The sequence below is a fragment of the Podarcis vaucheri genome (assembly GCF_965113315.1).
Source record: "Podarcis vaucheri genome assembly, chromosome: 16".
NCBI classification, from domain to species: domain Eukaryota; kingdom Metazoa; phylum Chordata; class Lepidosauria; order Squamata; family Lacertidae; genus Podarcis; species Podarcis vaucheri.
Genome location: NC_138754.1, coordinates 9,403,691 through 9,427,674, shown reverse-complemented (window position 1 = coordinate 9,427,674; position 23,984 = coordinate 9,403,691). Strand labels below are relative to the sequence as shown.

At 49.6% G+C, this 23,984-nt stretch overlaps 2 protein-coding genes across 2 annotated transcripts in view; one reads left to right on the top strand and one right to left on the bottom strand.

Annotated features, from left to right (window-relative positions):
• ZBTB7B (zinc finger and BTB domain containing 7B) overlaps positions 1-23,984 on the bottom strand; it is a 330,604-nt gene that overhangs the window by 231,713 nt on the left and 74,907 nt on the right. The window lies entirely within an intron of this gene.
• KCNN3 (potassium calcium-activated channel subfamily N member 3) overlaps positions 12,724-23,984 on the top strand; it is a 99,896-nt gene continuing 88,635 nt past the window's right edge. Inside the window, exon 1 of the mRNA XM_082202183.1 lies at positions 12,724-13,616. Within this exon, the coding sequence (XP_082058309.1) occupies positions 12,831-13,616 (786 nt within the window). The 5' untranslated portion in view covers positions 12,724-12,830. The remainder of the gene's footprint in view (positions 13,617-23,984) is intronic.

Genomic DNA, 23,984 nt, shown 5'->3' with positions numbered 1-23,984 from the left:
GGCAACTCGAGATTATTTGGGGAAGGAGGGGTCTTATGTAACTACACTTACATGGGAATGTGTGGGTGGGGCTTTCTTAAAGCCTGTTGCGGAATTAGGATCGCTGCTGTTCACACACACACACACAAACCTGCTCTGGTTTGGGGCTACGAGAAATCCTGGGATGTCAGAGGCCAAAGATCTCAAGTACAAACTAATTTCCAGAGTCTGCACACCTGGGTTAACTGTTTTCTTCAGTCTTCACCTATACTAGCAGAAACCTTTCGTGTTCTGTGTCAATTGATCCAGATTATCTCTCGCATCTTGGCCCTGTGGACTGTGGACTGTGTACCCAATATTCTCTGCCCGCTAGCGCAGGTTCAGTCTCATACAGGGTTGTAGCCAGCTAAGTTTTACTCAGAGTAGAACCACTGGCTTTACTGAGCGCCACTAACTTAGGTCTATTATTCTCAGTAGGTCCGCTCTGCCCATTCCCAACCATCATCACCATCTTTTATTATGCTGGGGATAGCTCAGTTGGTGGAGCACAAGACTCTTAATCTCAGGGTTGTGGGTTTGAGCCCCAGGTTAGGCAAAAGATTCCTGCATTGCAGGGGGTTGGACTAGATGACCCTGGTAAAAGAAGAAGAAGAAGAAGAGTTTGGATTTGATATCCCGCCTTTCACTCCCCTTCAGGAGTCTCAAAGCGGCTAACATTCTCCTTTCCCTTCCTCCCCCACAACAAACACTCTGTGAGGTGAGTGGGGCTGAGAGACTTCAGAGAAGTGTGACTGGCCCAAGGTCATCCAGCAGCTGCATGTGGAGGAGCGGAGACGCGAACCCGGTTCCCCAGATTACGAGACTACCGCTCTTAACCACTACACCACACTGGCTCACGTAAAGGTAAAGGGACCCCTGACCATTAGGTCCAGTCATGGCCGACTCTGAGGTTGCGGCGCTCATCTCGCTTTATTGGCCGAGGGAGCCGGCGTACAGCTTCTGGGTCATGTGGGCAGCATAACGAAGCCGCTTCTGGTGAACCAGAGCAGCGCACGGAAACGCCGTTTACCTTACCTGGAGCGGTACCTATTTATCTACTTGCATTTTGACGTGCTTTCGAACTGCTAGGTTGCCAGAGCAGGGACCGAGCAACGGGAGCTCACCCCGTCACAGGGATTCAAACCATTGACCTTCTGACTGGCAAGCCCTAGGCTCTGTGGTTTAACCCACAGCGCCACCTGCGTCCCGATGACCCTTGTGGTCCCTTCCAATTTTACAATTCTATTATTTATTAATTGCATTTATATACCATCTCCCCCACCCCCCAAGGAGCTCAAGGTGGCATATGTTCTCCCCTTCCTCATTTTATCTCCACAACAACTCTGTGAGGTAGTCTAGCCTGAGAAGCACTGACTAGCTCAAGGTCAACTAGGTAGCTTCATGGCTGAGCGGGGATTTGAACCCTGGTCTCCCAGGTCCTAGTCTAACACTAACCACTACACCACACTGCTTCTGAATAATATAAATTTGTTCATTAATAACAAATACCAAACCTGCTGCCCAGATAGCTGCAGTTCAATGTTGCAATTTTTAAAAAATTAAATAAAAATAAATTTATTTATTTGAGAAACTTGCTGTTTCCATCTGTGGGTTTTTGGGTAGCTATTTTTTTTTAATTGTTCATTAATTGTTCTCCTTGTTCATTTTACTGGCAGTGGTGTTAAGTGGTTTTTTTAATTTGAACAGTGTATAAGAAATATTTTTATCGTCTCTTAGCTCCAGCAGATCCTGGAAGTAGTACAGGTGGCTTTTAACCTTGAACTTCAGGTGTGCTGGGCAAATGCAAGCCTCTCCGGTGTGGGGGACAAGCAGTGGGGACGGGGGCGGGGGGGGCGGGAATGTCCCTTCCCTGATTGCTTTGTGATTTGCAAGGCCATTGAGTCCCAGGCTTTGCTGGCTGAGGCAGAGCAGGAAGAGAGGTACCTGGATGCTGTGTCCATGGCAACCTGCCACCATCAACCTTTGGAGGAAAGACAGTGTGTGTGTGCAGATGGGAGCATCTTAGAGAGCAGAAAGCGGGAGAGCAGAGTTGGGGGGGGCGGGAAGCATTTCCCCAAAATAAGCAGGTGGATTATCAACAACTCGTACATTAGGAAACCCATTACTTTCCCAATTACTGGTGGCTGATGATCAGGGTGCGCTTGTGCCAAAGGAGGTTTCTTATAAAGATCAAACCTGTGCCTATTATTATTATTATTATTATTATTATTATTATTATTATTATTTCCTTCTGTCGTTTTTGTTCCCTTTCTCTCTAATCCTCTCTCTCTTGTCTTTTTTATTCTATCTGTTCTAGATATTACTTTATTGCATTGTGAAAACTTTAATAAAAATTGGGTTTTTGTTTTTTTAAAAAAAGTTGCATACTATTACAGCAAAAGAACATGTTCTTGGTGAATTGGTGAGCTGGATTCTCCACATGGGGCAGAGCAGGACTCCCCATTTGAAGTCTTGCAGAGCTGCCTGCCAGTCAGAGTGGACAATGCTGAGCTAAATGGACCAAGGGTCCAACTCAGTGTCTGTGTGTACTGTTTGTATGTGTATATTTAGCAATCTTTTAATCAATTTTAATTATAATCAATCTTTTAATGTGGCAGCCCCAGCATGTTGGAACTGCCTGCCTGTTGACCTCAGAACCTACTTAAAACATTTTCATTCATGCAAACCTGTCGAGACATGTAGAAGTCACATGTGTTTTACTCTGTTTTTATTGCAAATATTAATTATTCCCTTTCTTAAAAATAATGTTTTAAACTCTATCTCTTATTGTCAGTGTGGAGCAGTGATTAGAGCACTAGACTCCAACCTGGGAGACCAGGGTTCAAATTTCCACTCAGCTACGAAACCCACAGGGTGAATCACTGTCTCTCAGCCTTACATACCACACAGAGGGAAAAATTGAGAACTATGTACATCCCCTTGTGCTCTTGGGAGGAAAAAAAATAGGATATTAATGTAATAATAATAATAATAATAATAATAATAATAATAATAATAATAATAATATTTTTGTAACCCACTTAGATGTTCTATGTACAACCAAGCAGTATGTAAATTTTATTAAATAACTGAAAATAGACACCGGCTCCATCGTCATAACAACCACTTTGAGGCCTGCCAAACCATCCCTAAAGTTGTGATTTTCCCAGAAGCCTCCAGGTTTGCCTGTGGTCTTTCTCTCTTTTTTTGGCTTCATTTGGCGTTCCACTTGGGACTCTGTATTTGGCAGATTGGCTGTTTCTCTTTTCCTTTTGTAAGGCTCATGGATGAAAGAGATTTATTTCTCAAAGGCAAGGACTTCAACAAGAAGGGAGGGTGGGGAGTTTGGCTTTCGGAACAAAGACTGCAAATGTTTCCCACGAAATTACAATGGGCACTTTTTCCTCCTGGCTTCCATGGCGATCAGTCCAAGTTACGTAACAAGTTTGGACTCCTTTGCAGAGGACAACTGGAGGGAGGCGGAAGTGGCCAAAGGGGCAGTGTGACATTGGCCGGCCATCAGCTTCCAGAGCGGTCATCTGGGGTGCAAGTGGAGAGAGACGGTTGTGCAGTGGTCAGTGGCAACAGGCTGGGTCCAGGCAACATGGAGGGGAACTAAGAAAATTCTTGGGAGAATTTTCGGCGCCTAGATTGGAGAGATAATCGTTCCGGCAGAAAGGAGAGCTCCAGAGATTTATTTGTGGTCTTTGTTTTTTGTTTAATGAAGAGTTTACAAGTGGGAATTGCAGCAAAAACGTTGCAGCATTGAGCGATCCTGTTCAGGGTTCCAATTGGCCAGCCATGCCCCACTTGGGGCTACTCCATTCCATGCCTTCTCTACCCAGTTTTCCCAGTTTCCTTTCCCGGTGGACACTTAATGTTCTGTGGCTCCTTGGGCCTCACTGGAATGGCTCCCGAGAAAGCACACGCGTCACCAAGAAAGAGGAAAAAGTGGCCGGGTTTATGTCTCGGTGCCATTTTAGAAAGAAAGAATGGCTACAATTGCAATAGGAATACAAGAAATCTCAGCCTGGTGGAGAAGACAGCCCTGTGTCCCTGCTGTAGTCTAAGCGCTCATTGTGAATGGTCCACTTCAGTGCTCCCTCCTGCCCTCCCTATTTCAGGTTTAAAGTACACTAGACAGTCCTTTAGGCAGAAGATACATTCAAATAAGGTGTTTCGTAGAATTTGTACTGTTTAAACGGAAAGGGTTCTAACCATCGCAATAGGTGTTGAAATTCTAGGAGGTTGGATAGTTACGATGGAATGGTCTCAGGGGTGACATGCACATTTTTATTTCTATTTATTTCTTATTATTACTTTGTAAAAAAAAAATACCTTCAAAGAGAGGACTATCCTCTGTAAAGGACATACAACACATACATATAAGAATATGAGCCAATGGTCCATCTAGTAATAGAATCATAGATTTGTAGCGTTGGAAGGGACACCAAGGGCCATCTAGTCCAACCCCCTGCAATGCAGGAATCTCAGCTAAACATAGCTGTCAACTTGCAGATTTGAAAATAAGGGACCAGCAGCCTCAGAAATAAGGGATCAGCAGCCAAAATAAGGGATTTTCAGAGCACAGGTATGTTCAACTTCTGAGCCCTTCCGAGCCAAAGGCAGAAAGCCCAGCCAGCAGCCAAACGGAAGCCTCAAGCGGTGGTTCCCACAGCGCAGCAACCCGGCGAAGGGGGTGCAGCAAGGAAAACCACCGTCACCTCTCCGCTGGGAAGCGCTGAGCAAAGGCGAGTCCCCAGGCAACGCGGCCGATTTGATCGGCACAAGGCATGCAAGCTCCACCCCCCAGTTGTTCTTAGACTCCTTATTGGGTGAGCAACGCAGCCAAGCAACACAGTTGGAGCCTCCCTCCTCCCCGGCCGGCAGGGAGGGAAGGAGAGGAGCTGCTTCTTTTGAAACCTGGGATATTTAAGGGACATAATCAATAAGGGACAGCAGCAGGACATGGCACTGGGATAAGGGACTTTCCCGCCAAATAAGGGACGGTTGACAGCTATGCAGCTAAACATCCAGTCTAGCATCCTGGTCTCAGAGCTGGCCACCCAGACCCTTGTGGGAAACCCTCGCCTATCCCGCAGCTTCCAGCAACTCTTATTCAGAAGCAATGATAGACCTCTTCTCCATGAATCTGTCTGATCCTCTTTTAAAGCCTCCCAAATTGTCAGCCATCTTGCAGGTGGGAGTTCCACTTTTTAACTCAGCACTGTGAGAAGAAGGTCTTCCTTTAACACTCCCAATCGCTTCATCGGATGTCCCCGAGTTCTAGGGTCATGAGAGAGAGAAAAAACAGTTTTCTCAATCCACTTTCTCGATGGCATGCATAATTTCGTAAATTGCTTTTGTGTCACCTCTCACCTTTTCTCTCTAAACTCCAAATGCTGCAATCTTTCCCCATAGAGGAGTTGATTCGTCTCAATGATCATTTTGTCGCCCTTTTCTGAACTGTATAATACCCATCTTAATTGTTGTAACCTGCCCAGGGACCTTAGGGTGAAGGGCAAATAGAAGAAGAAGAAGAAGAAGAAGAAGAAGAAGAAGAAGAAGAAGAAGAAGACAGGACCTGAGTGGATATTTTTGTGGGGAGGGGATGTGTTTGGTACTTTTGCAAACTTAATGTTTCCTTAGTCTAAGCATACAGAAACCTCCCCAATTACTCCCTTTTGGAAGTATTTGTGTTGGCACTCACCACCACCTGATTTCACTTATAGAAGGAACAAAGTAAATTTATACACACACACACATCATAAATCTATTCCGTTTTCAAAGTCATTCAAAAGACTCGGAACAGAAGGAACAAAAATCTGCATCAGCCACTTGATGCAGCTGTTGTCTGAGCCAGAGCGAAAGGAGAGGGAGCAAGGAGGTGGTGGGAGGGGCCTTAGCTCAGTGGGCGGAGCATCAGACATAGGTGAACCAATGATATGGCTCAGATGTCTACACCTCTATTTAAATCAGCCCTTCATTAAGAACGATGAGGACTATAATAATAAAAAATTGGGGGGGGGGGGTAAGTGCCATAACTCAGTGGGTAGCGCATCTGCTTTGCTGGCCGGAGGTCCCAGATGCAATCCTTGGTGTCTCCAGATGGGACTGGGAGTCACTGCAGACACAACTAAGCTGGGTAGACCAGTTGTCTTAGTTGGTAGGCAGCATCTGACATTCCTATTTAAAGCAGCCCTTCATTTGGACTTGGTTAGAGTGTGGTGCTGATAAGGCCAAGCTTTCAGGTTCGATCCCTGTATGGGACAGCTGCATATTCCTGCATTTCAGGGGGTTGGACTAGATGATTGGGTCCCTCCCAACTCTATGGCTCTATGACTGACGAAGACTAGATTCTTACTTTGCTTTGAGGGAGAGTGTGTTGCAGGCATGGCCAAACTCAGCCCTCCAGATGTTTTGGGACCATAGCTTTCAACATTTCCTTTTTTTTTGCGAGGAATCCTATTCAGAATAAGGGAATTTCCCTTTAAAAAAAGTGAAACGTTGACAGCTATGTTTGGGACTACAACTCCCATCATCCCTGACCACTGGTCCTGTTAGCTAGGGATGATGGGAGTTGTAGTCCCAAAAATATATGGAGGGCCAAGTTTGGCCATGCCTGGTGTATTGACAGCAGATTTGCATGCAAAAGAGCCCCAGCATCTGCAGGCGGGGCTGGGAAAAATATCCCCTGCCTGAAACCCCGGAAAGCTGCTGCCAGTTGGTGTGGACCAGGCTTCCTCAACCTCAGCCCTCCAGATGTTTTTGGCCTACAACTCCCATGATCCCTAGCTAGCAGGACCAGTGGTCAGGGATGATGGGAACTGTAGTCTCAAATCATCTGGAGGGCAGAGGTTGAGGAAGCCTGGTGTGGACAGTACAGTACTGAGCCAGGGGGAGCAATGTTTTGACTGAGTATAAAGCCACTTCTTAGGGGAGGGCCAGAAGGCTCTTACAAGTGGGCCCCAGCAGACCCATCCATAGCTGTCAACGTTTCCCTTTTATTACGGGAAATTCCCTTATTCCAAATAGGATTCCTCGCAAGAAAAGGGGAAAGTTGACAGCTATGGACCCACCCCCAAACGCCCAGCTGGACCAATGTCTCTCCTACCACAGTTCCAGTTACAGATAGGTAGCCGTGTTGGTCTGCCATAGTCAAAATAAAAAAATTCCTTAAAGTAGCACCTTAAAGACCAACTAAGTTAGTTCTTGGTATGAGCTTTCGTGTGCATGCACACTTCTTCAGATACACTGAAACAGAAGTTGCCAGATCCTTCTATATAGTGAGAAGGTGGGGAGGGGTATTACTCAGAAGGGTGGTGGGAATGGGAGATTGGCAGATAGCTGAGATGAGCCTGTTGACGACTCTTAACGACTGTAATAGGTCTTACAGGAAAAGGCAAGGGGTGAGAAGGTGAGAAAGGGGTGAGAAGAGTCGTCAACAGGCTCATCTCAGCTATCTGCCAATCTTCCATTCCCACCACCCTTCTGAGTAATACCCCTCCCCACCTTCTCACTATATAGAAGGATCTGGCAACTTCTGTTTCAGTGTATCTGAAGAAGTGTGCATGCACACGAAAGCTCATACCAAGAACTAACTTAGTTGGTCTTTAAGGTGCTACTTTAAGGAATTTTTTTATTTCTCCAACCACAGAATCTTCTTGTAGAGCTCAGATTTCTTTCTTTTTCAGCTTCGATATTTTCCTAAGACCATTCTGAGACAGACGGTTCTGTTGGTTTTCCAAGTAACCCTTCACTAATGGGCCATTTCGAGTCAGCACCCTGCAGTTCCTTCGGGAAGTATCCGATGGAGATCCTCGCCGGCTGGAGGCAACCTTTGCATTTAATGCAAAGCGCAAAACGCCTCGCTCCTGAGAGTTTGGAGGAGACGGGAACCCCGCTGCTCCTTCTGCATTTGATGTCGTTGTCTAACGGGATGTGAAATTAAAAGCAATATTTCTTAAACGAACCCGTCCTGCTGCCTAGGGCAAGCAGGACGCGGGCAGAGAGGTGTAAAGCATATGGCACCAACCGCCGTTCTTGCTTCAGAAATAGCATTAATGTGCTCCATTTGGTGGCTAACGCCCAGGAACCTTTAAGTGTACTATCTAAGCGCACTTTTCACAAACTGCACAGTTGGTGCCCTGCGCCATTTTACCCTTTGGTAGGCCAGCTATCAAGCGGGTTTACTGCCTTTCGTCTTCAGGGGGCTTTCCGCATCCTGCTGCCCAAATGGTTTAACCTCCAGTGTTACACAACAGTCCCCTCTTTTAATATTCTAATTAAATAATCGTCCTTCAACAGCCAGCAGTCTGTGGCTACAGAGCAGGCTCAGGGGGCCACATTTGAGACTTTATCGCTTTAGAGAAAAGGAGAGTAAGAGGTATACAAAAATATCCATAGCACAGAGGGGAGTTTTTCCTCCCTCGTTAACATCCAAACTGGTGGGAATCCAGTGAAGGTGAATGTTGGAAGATGAAGGAAAGTACTTCTTCACATAAAAGGTAAAGGGACCCCTGACCATTAGGTCCAGTCGTGGCCGGCTCTGGGGTTGCGGCACTCATCTCGCTTTAGTGGCCGAGGGAGCTGGCGTACCCCTTCAGGGTCATGTGGCCAGCATGACTAAGCCGCTTCTGGCGAACCAGAGCAGCGCACGGAAACGCTGTTTACCTTCCCGCCGGAGCGGTACCTATTTACCTACTTGCACTTTGACGTACTTTTGAACTGCTAGGTTGGCAGGAGCTGGGACCGAGCAACGGGAGCTCACCCCGTTGCCGGGATTCGAACCGCCAACCTTCTGATCGGCAAGCCCTAGGCTCTGTGGTTTAGACCACAGCGCCACCCGTGTCCCTACTTCTTCACATAGCACATCGTTAAACTGTGGAACTCACTCCCACGGGAGGCAGTGATGGCCAACAAATTGGGTGGCTTTAAAAGAGGAGTGGGCAGATTTGTGGAGAACAGAGTTATGTGGATGGCTGCTAGCCGCTATGGCTCTGCTCTGCTTCCACAGCCGGGGGGGGGGGGGGCACCAATGCTTCTGAATACCAGTTGCTGAAAACCACAGGAAGAGAGACCTGCTTTTGTGCGCAAGGGGGTTTCCCATCTGGCTGGCAACTGTGAGACCAGGATGTGGGACTAGATGGACCACTTGCCTGATCTAGCAGGTCTCTTCTGTTCTCACTGGTCTGGTTTTGAGCTTCTTTAATCTCTCCTAGTCCCCTCCATCCCCACTTTTGGTACTTCTGCTAAATTCGGGTGTTCCTTGCATTTGGTTGGTTACTCTTTCGGCTTCCCTTCTATTCGCAGCCTGAACACTGGAAATAGAGAATGTTAATTCGTACAGCATCATCAGAATGTCTGGTTTTTGGAGAGGGATGGCAGATCAGTAGTTCACCCATAAGGTCTCAGGTTCAATTTCTGCCATCTCCGGTTTAAAATGACCGGGAGATTAATGAAAATACCACTCTCTGTCTTGGGGGGCTTCTGCCAGTCATAACTGGTGGTACTGGGCTTGATGGGCAAACAATCTGACACGGAGGGAGGCAGCTTTACAGAGCAAGCTTAAGGGCAGGTCCCTGACCGGAGGAGATTACAATTCAGGGAGGGAGGAACAGGTAAATAGCACTGATGGCTAGTGCCCATTGGGGCTGGTAAGGCAAGGAGCCAACAGTAGGTGGCGCCAGAACCAATGAGAGGCCAGGTCAAGAGATTATAGCTTTGCCCCTGAGGGAGCTGAGCCTCTCGGTCAGAGAAGAGCTTTTTGCAAACACTCAGCTGCTTTTTGTGTTAATGGATGTAAAATGCATCAAGGTTGATACTCCTTTTCTTCCTGGCCTGAATCTTCCAACCTTCCAAGCTTCATAGGATGACCTCATGTCCTGGTAAGAGGAGACGGCGAAAACGTATCCCATCCACTTTCTCTCCTCCCTCTAAGGTGGGAATACAAACTCTCCAACATTTCTCCGATGAAAATAGGGACATCCTGTTCCATCATGATCATTTTATTATTTATCCTCTGCCCATCTGTTTTTTGTTGTTGTTGGTAGCTCAGCTGCGGCTTTCTGCAACCAGAAAAGAGAGAATAAAAAAATTCCTTCCAGTAGCACCTTAAAGACCAACTAAGTTAGTTCTTGGTATGAGCTTTCGTGTGCATGCACACTTCTTCAGATACCTTCAGATATGCATGCACACGAAAGCTCATACCAAGAACTAACTTAGTTGGTCTTTAAGGTGCTACTGGAAGGAATTTTTTTATTTTGACTATGGCAGACCAACACGGCTACCTATCTGTAACAGAAAAGAGAGAAACAGCCACTATGTGGTACCCTGCCTTCTTCTGATATGGAGTGTCAGAGGTTGGATGGCCATCTGTCATGCATGATCTCACTGATATTCCTGCGTTGCAGGGGGTTGGACTAGATGACCCTTGGGAAGTCATCCAGACCCTAAGGAAGTCATCCAGTCATTTCTCTCTTTCCTGGAAGCAAAATTCATAGTACAGTGGTACCTCAGGTTAAGCACTTAATTAGTTCCGGAGGTCTGTTCTTAACCTGAAACTGTTCTTAACCTGAGGTACCACTTTAGCTAATGGGGCCTCCCACTGCCGCCGGAGCCCAATTTCTGTTCTCATCCTGAAGCAAAGTTCTTAACCCGAGGTACTATTTCTGGGTTAGCGGAGTCTGTAACCTGAAGCGTCTGTAGCCTGAGGTACCACTGTATGTGCTTTGGGTAACCATATGATACACCAGGCATAGGCAAACTCTGCCCTCCAGATGTTTTGGGAACTACAATTCCCATCATCCCTGACCACTGGCCCTGTTAGCTAGGGATGATGGGAGTTGTAGTCCCAAATCATATGGAGGGCCGAGTTTGCCTATGCCTGTGATACACCAAGTCCATATTCACTCTGGGGATCAACTCTCATTTCACTGTATGTCATATGTCTCTCTCTATATGCGGCTTTATTCAGTCAGATCTGTCTGCACTGACTGGCAGCAGCTTTCCAGGGTTTCATAAAGAAATCTATCCTGGCCTCACTTGAAGATGCTGCCGGGGATTGAACCTGGAGAGGCCTCTCGTTGGACATTTTGGGAATAGAGTGTTGGGCTAGAAGGAATCACAGAGCTGGAATGGGCCACGAGGGTCATTTAGTCCAGCCCCCTGCAATGCAACAATCTTTCTCCCAAGGTGGGTTTCGAACCCACAACCCTGAGATCAAGAGTCTCATGCTCTATCGGCTCAGCTATCCCAGACCTGGCCTGCTCCAGCAAGGCTCTTGTTACCTACGCAAACAAACATACATAGATTAAAGAGAGACATATTTATTTGGTTTGGAGTTGTTTCACTCCATCCTTCCACGTGCTCTCAAGAGGGATAGAACTGACTGGCAGATAGACTTGTTGTTGTCGTTTAGTCGTGTCTGACTCTTCGTGACCCCACGGACCAGAGCATGCCAGGCACTCCTGTCTTCCACCGCCTCCCGCAGTTTGGTCAAACTCATGCTGGTAGCTTGGAGAACACTGTCCCACCATCTCGTCCTCTGTCGTCCCCTTCTCCTTGCGCCCTCCATCTTTCCCAACATCAGGGTCTTTTCCAGGGAGTCTTCTCTTCTCATGAGGTGGCCAAAGTCTTGGAGCCTCAGCTTCAGGACCTGTCCTTCCAGTGAGCACTCAGGGCTGATTTCCTTCAGAATGGAGAGGTTTGATCTTCTTGCAGTCCATGGGACTCTCAAGAGTCTCCTCCAGCACCAGAATTCAAAAGCATCCATTCTTCAGCAATCAGCCTTCTTTGTGGTCCAGCTCTCACTTCCATACAGCACTACTGGGAAAACCATAGCTTGAACTATACGTTTCCTGCTTGGCAGGGGGTTGGACTCGATGGCCCATGTGGTCTCTTCCAACTCTATGATTCTATGAGCTTTGTTGGCCCTTCATGGATTACTGCTTTGCCGTGGCGAAGGGGCTTGAATAACTCAGAGAAGCTATGAACTATGCCGTGCAGGGCCACCCAAGATGGACAGGTCATAGTGGAGAGTTTTGACCAAACGTGATCCACCTGGAGCAGGAACCGGCAAGCCAGTCCAGTATCCCTGCCAAGAAAACTCCATGGACAAAGACAACAGGCAGATAGACAGACTGGTATAAATGAGATCAGGGAAGCGATGGAGAGAAGCGAAGACAGACACACGCCGGCGGGTGAAAATCCCATCGGCAAAGCTTCGCAGCGGATGCCGGCGCGCAAAGCTTCACCTGTTGATCTCCCCACCTGCCTCACCCACCCCCCACCTGGGTGCGAGCGAGCCCTGCCGCGGACTCCTGCCTGGGCTCGCGCGTCCGATGGCTCAGCCTGGCGCGGCGATCCCGAGGGAGCCAAAAGCGCAGCCCAGCCGTACGCCCAGTCGAGGGCAAAGGCGCGGCGGACTCCAATTCCCGTGGTGCCGCGGGGCGCGCACAGGCGCACTGGCCTCCGGTGCCTTTGGGGAGGGGGCGGCGGGCGGGGGAGGGGGTGATGTCAGCCCGGCGGCTGCTCCCGGGCAGCCAATGAGCGGCCTCCGACGGCAGGTGGGCTTGGCTGGCGGCGCGCGCGAGAGGCAGCGCTGGCTGGCTGTCCATTCAAGCCCCGCTCGCGGCTCGGCTGCAGCAGCTGGCGCCGGCAGCTCCGGGCCGTCGCTTCTCCTCCTCCTCCGCCGCCGCCGCCTCGCCACCCCCCCGCCCCGCAGGCTGGGCATCCGAGGGGGCCGCTTGGATGCCCCTGCCCTGGGGGAGGCAGCGCGCTGAGCCCGGGCAGGGGCAAGCCAGGGCCGGGAGATGGAGCCGTCGGGGCCCTTCCACGACTCCGGCGTGGGCGATCTGGACGCCGACGAGTCGCGCCCGCCTTGCCCGCCCTCGGGGGACGAGCCGCGCCCGTCCGCCGCGCCCCCCAGCTTGGCTCCAGCGGCGGCGGCGACGGCGGCGACGGCGGCGGGTCCCCTGCGGGCTCCTCCCCCGGTGGCCGCCCTCCGCCCTTCCTCCCGCCAAGGGAGCCAGCCCAATGTAAGCGGCGAGCACTGGGCGGCCCCGGGCCACTCGCCCAGCTCCAGCGGCGGCGGCGCGGGCGCGGGCGGCAAGCACCGACAGGCCAGCCCGCTGGCGCACCGGCGGGACAGCAACCCCTTCACCGAGATCGCCATGAGCTCGTGCAAGTACAGCGGCGGCGTCATGAAGCCGCTCAGCCGCCTCAGCGCCTCCCGTCGGAACCTGCTGGACGCCGAGGCCGCCGCCGAAGCGCAGCCGCTGCAACTTCTGGGCGCCGGGGCTCACCCGCCGGAGATCGTCATCTCCCGGGAGGACAACCACTCCCCGCAAGGGCTGCACCCCAACACGGCAGCGCTGTCGGGGACCGGAGGTGCCCCCCACAAGCACCCGCCCGTCGGGGGGCCCTCCTTCGCCAAGGCGCCCAAGCGCAAGAACCAGAACATCGGCTACCGCCTGGGCCACCGGCGCGCCCTCTTCGAGAAGCGGAAAAGGCTCAGCGATTACGCGCTCATCTTCGGCATGTTCGGCATCGTCGTGATGGTCATCGAGACGGAGCTGTCGTGGGGCTTGTACTCCAAGGTAGGCGCGGATCCCCCCGGAGCCTCGGAAGGCGCGTGTGTGGTTTTATTTGGGGGGGGGTGTCCTGGAAGGCGCTTTCCAACCTCTCCAAAAAGCGCGCACCGGCGCTCTCCAAACCAAGAAGGCTATTTCTGAATCGCGACGCGTGACTTTGTTGGGGAGGGAGGGTGGAAGGAAAAAGGGGAGCCACGTCTAAAAATTGGTGAGGGTATCTAGCATCTTGTGGGGGGTGGGAGGTGGCGTTAACATATCTCAGTCGTAAAGAGGGTGGGATGGAAAGCTGCTCCCCCCCCCGCGCCAACAGCAACCGAAGTTGCGCGCATGAATGTGCTCCCCATGGTAACGTTAGCGCCAATTGAAGTTTGCCTGGGTTTTCTCCTCCCTCCATTCACAGTTGCGGTTGGCTCTTTCTTTGGGGGGGGGGGGGAAGGGATGGCATGCTTAGGTGAGAGGGAAGACTGGTGGCTCCTTCCGCCCAAATTGCTACCTTACCTCCCCAGAAAGAAGGCTTGATGGACCCCCCCACCCCCTTCTCCAGTAAGAGAGGGATACAGGTGGTATGGGGGGGGGTGGTAGATAGAGAAAGAGAGAGAAGGGCGGGGTCACAGTGCTTTTCCCCCTGCTGTGTAATCCAAACCGTGCCTATTCGGAATTAAATCCCATTAAACCCGGCGGGGTTTACTCGCATGTAAATGGGATCGGGCATGCAGCCTGGAGTGCATTTTCCCACCTAGCCAGCGTCCATCTCTATAATCGCTATTGGAAGATGCTTGGGGGTGGGGAGCAAGGGAAAAAATGGTCAGTGGGTTTCTGCTCACAGTATTCTCTTATTTTTCACCCACCCGACTTGACTCTTTGGCTTGCACACCCTACTGCAGTCTCCATAGGAGAATATTCCAGGATGGGGGGTGGGCATTGGTGGCTGCCGTTTAAGGCTTGTAGTACATCATAGCGGAGGGGTGATGGGCTGCATTTTGAGAGCTCCCCCACCCCCTGACTCAGAGCCAAGATTGTCCTCCATGTTCCCCCTCTTTCCTCAATCGGGGTTTTCTATGGGGTAATCTGGCTGTTGCTTTCTGTAGGGAGCTACTGGGGGTTGCAGCTGCTTTTCAGCTTGCAATCATGTGATTTTTGACGAGAGAGAGAGAGAGAGAGAGAGAGAGAGAGAGAGGAAGGAGGAGGAGGATGGACAGGAAACCCCTTAATTATTTGAGACATGAGGCACCCCCTTTCTGGGCCCTGATGCTGCTGGGTTCGTGCCCCCCCCCCCGAATCTGAAATGCACAGTGGTTCTTCTTCCCTCCTCCCTTCTGCTGCTGCTGTAGCTCAGAGGCAGAGAATCTGATTTTGCATCAGAAGGTATCTGGTTCGATCCTCAGTGGCATCTCCAGGTAGGGAGGTCCCCTTCCTGCAACCCTGGAGAGCTGCTGCCAGCCTGTGTAGACAATATTGAGATCAGTGGTCTGAACTCAGGCAGCTCCCCATGTTCCCTTTTTGCTGGCCCTTTTCAATAAAAAAAAAAAAAGCACTTAAGAAAAGCCTGGCTAGATCTGGCCAAAGGCCATTTAACATGTTGCTCTCAGTAGGGCACACCTCTTCCTCCACTAGATTTATGTAGGAATTAAAGGGCTTTGGGGCTGAAATAACTCCTCAAACCCTTGTTTAGGGGTCCCTCTAACCTGACATTTGAGCTTCATGTGTACCAGAACTGTAGGGGCAGAATTAAGGATGTTGTTCTGGCTTGGTATCTGCTGACAGTTTTTATTGCTTGGGAGTTGCCTTCCCCTTGGGGGCTGTTGGCTCCCTATCTGAGCCCAGTTAGCCTTGCGCTGCCCTGTGGCACAGAGTTCCAGAGGTGAGCTCTGTGCCGAAAACTCCCCTGTTTCAGCTCATTGATTGTGGAGATGGGGAAACTCAAAGCACTCTGTATGTTGCTAGACTCCCGATGGATTGGTCATGAATGATGGGAGCTGGAATTCTGCCACAGGTTCTCCATCCGTTGTTAAAGGAGTGGTGCTGGAGGAACGAATGTTTAAAGAATAACAGTCCTCGGTTGTGTGGACAGCTAGATGCGGCTACCAATAATTGACATAATATTAAAACGTATTTATTTATCGCTAATTTCGTTTACAAATATTTTCCCAGCGGGCGTCCCAAAGCGTTTTGCAATATCATGAAAGCATAAATCAAACAGCTGCATGTGTTTAAAAACAGTTAAAATATTAACGTATTTTAAAGACAGTCTTAATTTTATATATAACACCCATCTTAAAACAGTAAGAACAATCACTCATATATCATATAGATACAAGCGAGCTTAGCATGTCAGACCCAGACCTGGGAGAGCAAGATTCGAATCCGCACCCAGCCGTGAAGCTTAGTAGGTGACCTTAGGCCAATCGCATACTCTCAGCCTAGCCTACCTCCCAGGGTTGTTGTGAGAATAAAATGGGGTGTAGGGGAACAACGTAACCCGCCTTGAGCTCCTTGGGAGGAAAGGTGGGATACAGATGTAATTCATAATAATAATAATAATAAATTATAGTATCATTTGTGCATATGATCCTTTGGGAGGGCAGGATCTGTTCTGAATCCTCGCTGCCAATTAATGTCATTGGATCATTCCCCAAATTACAATATTAGGAGGAAAAGGCAATAGTTTTTTCTACCCATCTCCTTGGCACCACTCCCATTTTCATAAGTTCTTGTTATGCACACACACACATCCCAAATCAGTCACCTTATTTTCCAACCTGAGGATGAGGAATCCAGTGGCCCTTTCCAATATTGCTGCCTTCTGACTCCCATCTCAACAGGCCAGTGCTGGCTGGGGATGATGGGAGTTGTAGTCCAACAACATCTGGAGGGTGACAGATGTTACCAGCCCTGCTTTATGCCACATTTGAACCATACATTTCAAGCACCACAATACCACTTTAACCAGTCATGGCTTCCCTCCCTACTCCCACAAGACTTATGGGAACTGCAGTCATGGGGCATTGCCTAATGTTTGCTCCCCTCCGAGGGGCCTGGTATGGAGAGATAGACTGCCACGGGACATGGAAGTTCATACTTAGGTAAAAGTAAAGGGAACCCTGACCATTAGGTCCAGTCGTGTCCGACTCTGGGGTTGCGGCGCTCAACTCGCTCTATAGGCTGAGGGAGCTGGTGTTTGTCTGCAGATAGCTTCTGGATCATGTGGCCAGCATGACTAAGCCGCTTCTGGCGAACCAGAGCAGCGCACGGAAACACCATTTACCTTCCCGCCGGAGCGGTACCTATTTATCTACTTGCACTTTGACGTGCTTTCGAACTGCTAGATTGGCAGGAGCAGGGACCGAGCAACGGGAGCTCACCCCGTCGCGGGGATTCAAACCGCCGACCTTCTGATCGGCAAGTCCTAGGCTCTGTGGTTTAACCCACAGTGCCACCCACACACAGGTGGATTGATTTTGCCCCCTGAACTAGCTCGTTTGGAAAAATTGTTCCATACGCCACAGTAGTGGGGTAGAGAATTTTAGGCTTGGGGGTTCAATCCTCTCTAACTCCCCCCCTCCCCAGCCACACTTTTTAAAGTCTCTGCTTTGCATCCTCCATGGATGTTTCTGTGTGGCTGGAATGTGTTCTTGAACTCTGATAATGCGCCTTGTTTTCCTTGGAGGAAAATGTCGTGGGAATGTAGAATCATCGCGTTGGAAGGGACTGTCCGTGTCATCTAGTCCAACTCTCTGCAGTGCAGGAATCTCAGCTAAATGTAGAAACTAGCTGGAAGTACAGACGTGAAAATGGGCATCCGTTGCCCTGCCCACTTTGTCCTCTGGCCCCGCCCACGCCTGGCATGTGGCCCCCAGCAGGCAGTGTGGCCCTCAGACTGAAAAAAGGTCCCCTCTTCTCCTCCCATCACTGAGCATGTCCTCTCTCCCTCTGTTCTGCCCCTGCCCCCATTTCTGTGTTTTGCACTGTAAGCTCCATGGAGGCGGAGACCTGGCTTCCCCTCTAGGAATCTCCCTCCGGGGACATCTATGCTGCTGCTTTTCTTTTCACAATGACACTCTGCAGCATTTCAAGGTGCCTTTCCTTTTGGGAGGGCAGAAAGTGGCTGCGGTGCTTTAGCTGGAGAGCATCTGACCAGCAGGGTTGATGGGCAGGGCTTGAGCTATATGAGTGCACAGGGGGCTGGGGAGGCTGCAACTCTCCAGGTGTTGTTGGACTCCAACTCCCAGCAGCCCTAGCAGCGGGCACAGCCACGGCAAGGAATGATGGGAGCTGTAGTCCAACCAATAATCTGCAGGGCTAAAGACACTCCCATCTGTGGCCCAGGCAAAAATATTAATTTTAGTTTTTTTATTTTAATTTTGCTTCTTCCTGGCCTCTTGCTAAACACAGATAATGGGGGGGGGAGTCATGTTCCCACGGGGGCCTCTTTTCTTGCTTTGTAAGGGAAGGGGCTGAAATCGTATGTGTTTTTAGGGTAATAATATAATTTTTTATTTATACCCCGCCCTTCCCAGTTCAGAAAACCGGGCTCAGGTTTTAACAACAAATTTAAAGCACTTAATTGATGCAACAAAAAACAGCATAAAATATTGTATAAAATGTATATAACAATAAATTCAGAATTCAAAAATCAATTTAGGGGGGAAATCCATCCAATAAACATTAGATAATCACCAGGGCTAGCTGGCTAAATTAGTCCTATTTGGGCCAGCGAGGAGACCAGGGGAGAATTTGCTGTGGGATCCCAGAGCGGGTAATCTTCATAAAAAGGGGAGGGGAAGGGAAGGAAGGAGAATAAAAGATCAGGGTAAGTTCAAATTGAAAGCCAGGCGGAATAGCTCTGTCTTACAGGCCCTGCGGAAGGAAGTTAAATCTTGCAGGGCCCTGGTCTCATGGGACAGAGCATTCCACCAGGTCGGAGCCATCACTGAGAAGGCCCTGGCCCTGGTGGAGGATAGTCTGACTTCCTTAGGGAATGGACCCATTCACCTGCCCTAGATCCTATTCATTCTGAATTTCATTTCGATCCCCCTCCCCATTGCCTTTCCATCAAGAGTCTGGGGCAGACAAGGGGGAGGTGCCCTTTAAGATTCTGACACCCGAGGAACGTGCATTTACGGCTATTGCGACCTCTTTGTGCCACGGGACTTTTAAGCTCAGATTCAGAGAGTTGGCGGTTCGAATCCCCGTGACGGGGTGAGCTCCCGTTCTTTGGTCCCTGCTCCTGCCAACCTAGCAGTTCAAAAGCACGTCAAGTACAAATAGGTACCGCTCTGGCGGGAAGGTAAACGGCGTTTCAGTGTGCTGCTCTGGTTCGCCAGAAGCGGCTTAGTCATGCTGGCCACATGACCCAGAAGCTGTACGCCGGCTCTCTCGGCCAGATGAGCACCGCAACCCCAGAGTCGTCTGCGACTGGACCTAATGGTCAGGGGTCCTTTTACCTTTTACCAGGGTCATCTAGTCCAACCCCCTGCAATGCAGGGACTTTTTGCCAAATGTGGGGCTCAAACCCACAACCTTGAGATTAAGAGCCTCATGCTTTACTGACTGAGCTATCCAGCAGCTAGGAGCTTGCAAACTCTTTGGAGCTGAACTCAGTACTGGATGGGAACTGAGAGCGGTGTGGCAGTTAGAGCGCTAGACTCGGACGGGTAGAGATGTGGGTTCAAATCCCCACCTAGCCGATTATGCTCATGGGGAACACGGATCTGTGCCAATAACAATCTCTTGGCCCAACCTACTTTGCAAGGTTGTTGTGAGCGTAAAGGGGTGGGGGAGTGGGGTTGGCATGGCAGAGCGGAAGGCGGGCAGCCCAGCAGTGGGTGGAGCCAGAGCCAGTGGGAGGCTGAGCCGTCCCCTGATTGGTTGTAGTTAAAAGGGCAGGTAGGTGGGGTTGGTTGAGGACAGGCTGCCAGAATGAATCTTTCTCAACCTTGGGCTAATTGCTCTTTCTTGCCTACCTCGCAGGGTGGTTGTTGTGTGGCAAGAAAATCTGGCAGCTGCTCTTTCTGCACATAACCTTCCCTTACAGAGATGAAGCGCTGGGGGAAGCAAGGGCACCACCACCTTTGAGCTTTTTGGAGGAAGAGGTGGTGAGAAATGCAAGGAATAAAACAAATAAATAGACCTTCCTGGCTGGGTGGGTGTGAGACAGTTTGTCAGCCGGCAAAGCGCGGCTGCCGTGCCCATGCGCAGGAGGCATTCTCCTTCATTAATTCATCTGCTTGTTCCTGTACTGTATCCTAGCCTAGGGAGAGAGCAAGCACACCGCGCCAGGCTTGCAAAGTTGTGGGTGGGATTGGGAATCTTAAGGGTGAGCATGTGTTCACCTGGACCTCTCTGTCTGGCTCTCCATGCAACACCCCTCGCTGGTTCTGCCTTGCACCCTGATTATTTCCCCCAGGCTGGACTGTGTCCTTGGATTCCCGATTGTGGCTGCCTAGATTCCCTGCCCCTTCCTTAAGCTCTCTGCCTCCATGCCCTATCTGCATTATGGCTATAACAACAGTCATACTGCCCTGCCTTGCAAGGTTGTTGTGAGGATACTGTGGAGTGATGCATAAATGAGGGTTAGGGGAAACTGTGATTCCACCCCCCCCAACATTGATTGCATTCATATCCCACCATTTTCTCCAAGGAAATCAGGACATCTCCACAACAACCCTGTGAGGTAGGTTAGACTGAGAGGGAGCCACTGACCCAAGGTCACCCCACGATCTTCTTGGTCAGGTGCGGATTTGTACCTTGGTCACCCAGGCCCTAGTCCAACACTCGAACCACCACACAACTATGGCCCTCCCAGATGCATAATCCCTGACCATTGACCATTCTGGCTGGGGGCTGATGGGAGCTGGAGTCCAGGAGACATCACTGCACCCTTCTGTGAGTGCATTTAAGATGTGGTCCCTGATTGGTTGGGACATGTGTTTAGGAAGCCACCAAAGCCCTCCAGGCGTTGCTGGACTCCAACTCCCATCATCCTTGACCACTGGCCATGCTGATGGGAGCTGGAGTCCAGGAGACATCACTACACCTTTCTGTGAGTGCATTTAAGATGTGGTCCCTGATGGGTTGGGACATGTGTTTAGGACGCCACCAAAGCCCTCCAGGCGTTGCTGGACTACAGCACCCATCGCCCCTGTGCTCTCTGGGGACTGCTGGGAGCTGGAGTCCAGCCGCCTCCCCCGAGGGCACTGGGTCCAACCCCACCCAAATCCCTGGGATGAATGCTAAGATATTCTGCCTTGCCCTGATTCCTTCTGATTCCGACACCACCTTCCCCGCTCTCCTGCCAGGCTCGCTTGGGTACCTGCGTGTCTGCATTTAGAAGGCTGGGGGAAGGAGTGAAGTTCTCTGCGGGGAAGGGAACGTTGGCATGGGAACTCTTTCCAGGGCCTGAGAAGCCTGGCGGTGAGGCAGGGCTGCTCTTTGGGGACTTGCCAAGGAAAATCACACACACCCTCACACTCTTCTCCCCCCCCACCACCCGGAAAAAACCACACAAAACAAAACCCCACGAAGAATGTGTGTGACGATGGCACTTTGCCACCTCCGGGGTTGGTGTGATCTGGAGTCTGCCCCTTGTTGCAACACAATAGCAGGTCCCAAGGTTAGGCTGGGGGAAGCGTTTCTTTCTTCTCATGCCAGTTGGGAGCTAAATATATCTCTTGCCTTCTCTATCTCTCTCTCTCTCCCCCCCCCCCAATCTTGATTCTGCATTCACTCTTTTCCCAGCTCTGAGGAAGAGCTGCACTTGATATCTTTTTTAAAATATATATATTAAGGAGGTGATGGAGATCAAGTCAGCTAAGCAGTGTGAGCTCCCAGCCTCAAATCCCTGCTTCCTTGTGCAGGGTAATCTGTGCATCCTCAGGGGCACACTTGTTTTATGCAGATCCTTACTTTCTTATTTTGCTTTTTTCCACCCCCCCCCCAGTTGAATTTTAATAGCAGCTTTCAGGAAAAGGAAATGAAATGAAAATAAAAGGAACTAGAAAGATTAAGTTGCCAGAGTTCCAGGGTCTGGAAACCAAGCCTTATGAGGAACGGTTGAAGGAGCTGGGCATGTTTAGCCTGGAAAAAGAGGAGATTGAGAGAAGAGAGGATAGCCATCTTCAAATATCTCAAGGGCTGTCACATGGAAGATGGAACAATATTGTTTTCTCCTGCTCTGGAGGGCAGGACCTGAACAAATGGATTCAGGTTACAAGAAAGGAGATTCCCGACTGAATATCCCTCGGGAGATTGTGGACCTTTGCATTAGCTGAGATTCCTGCATTTCAGGGGGTTGGACTAGATGACCCTTGAGGTCCCTTCCAACTCGACAATTGTATGATTATGTGATTTACTGAGTTGACCATTCCCTTTGTTACTTAGAAAAACATTAGTGCATTTTTGTTTCCTTTTTATCAACATATTTGTTAATCTTTAAAAACTTCATACAGAGGAAACAATGGAAAAAGCACAGGATGAAAATAGGCAGACCCAGAAATGTATCTGCTTGCTTGTTTAGTTGCTCAAGTTTGTCATCTGAATCAAAGCTACTACAGTGGTACCTCGGATTAAGAACTTAATTCGTTCTGGTGGTCCGTTCTTAACCTGAAACTGTTCTTAACTTGAGATACCACTTTAGCTAATGGGGCCTTCCGCTGCCGCCTCCACCATGCGATTTCTGTTCTCATCCTGAAGCAAAGTTCTTAACCCGAGGTACTATTTCTGGGTTAGCGGAGTCTATAACCTGAAGCGTATGTAACCTGAAGCGCCTGTAACCCGAGGTACCACTGTACACACCAGATTTTATCAAACTGTTCTGCCAGTGTTGGAGGGTTACTTTCCTTGGGCCCTGCAGGCTCTGTCTGTGAGGTTCTGGATATTCAAGATGAAACTGCAGAGATGCAACAGTCAGAGCTAGGTTTCCTCCTTCCCTTTCCCAAACTGACTTTTATTCTCTCTCCCCTGCTGATGTGTAAATAAATTTTGCCAGCCCAAGGTCTGGTTGAAGCCTAGCTGTTGTGCCTGTTATGAGCTTGAGCTGAAATCTAGGAACTGTGAAATTTTTAGGAGGGGTGAGATCCTGGAAGGAAAAACTTAAGCACTCCTGAAAGCTGTCATCCTCACTTTGTTTTTGTTTTTTTTACCTGGGAGTAAATCCCATTGGACACAGTGGGGCTTCCTTCTAAGTAGACTGAGGACTGCACGGTTAATCTTGTTTGTTCAGTGAGAGAGGCCGTAGGCACTATGTGAAATTTCTCAAATGAATCTGATAGAGCTTAAAGATCACCATAGAATCATAAAATTGTGGAGTTGGAAGGGACCCCAAGAGTCATCTAGTCCAACCCCTCTCAGTCTCCTCTTTTCCAGGCTAAACGTACCCAGCTCCTTCAACCATTCCTCATAAGGCTTGGTTTCTAGACCCTTGATCATCTTGGTCGCCTTTCTCTGCGCATGTTCCAGCTTGTCATCAAGGCCACATTCACAACATACACCATAGCTTCTCCCAAACAATTCTGGGAGTTGTAGTTTGTCAAGGGTGCTGAGAGTTGTTAGGCGGTTCCCCCCTACAGTTCCCAGAATGGTTTAACAATTGATTCTTTTTCCCAGGGAATGCTGGAAATTGTAACAAAAATAAGAACACATTGTTGTTATTTTGGGTGTGTCTGGTGCTATACAGAGTCCAAGAGGACAGGGCCCTGCCCCTATGAGCTTACAGTCTTACAGGTTTGACCACAGGTGAAACAATAGAAGAAAACTGGAGGGCTATGTTATGTACTGAAGTTCGCACCCTGGGCCAGCAGGGGGATACTGTAGATAGTTATGCAAATAAGGGATCGAAAGTGACGTTCAGTGATTGGAAGTTTTAGAAAATTGTTACAGTTGCATTGTACAGGAGCTCTATATAAGCAGGCTGGCTGAACCCTTCAGTTCAGTTCTGTTCTGGCCTGTGAATAAACAAGAGCTGTTTGAAGAATCGCTGTGTCGTCTGATATGTTCCCCCACAAGGTAAACAAGGAAGTGGTATGCAATGGTTAAGCTCAGTTAACAGGCACATTTTGAATGTGAGAGCACTGAGGGCACCTGTCACAAAAAAAGCTGCTTTTAGGGGAATGGACACGCCTAACGCAAAATGGCTGCAGCGTGACACAAAATTAGAGAGACAGCCACCCCATGCAACTGTATTCTTACCACAGGAAATCAGTTTTTTCCTGCTGATCCTGATTGTGGCGATTACACAATATTGATTTTTTTTTTTTTACACACACAAACAGATGCTGTTGCTGTCTAACAGTAATAGGGAGCAGCATTCCTCAGTGCCAGAAAAAATATGCAAGGTGGCCACAGTTACTCTCATTTTGCAGAAATCGCTTAGGATGT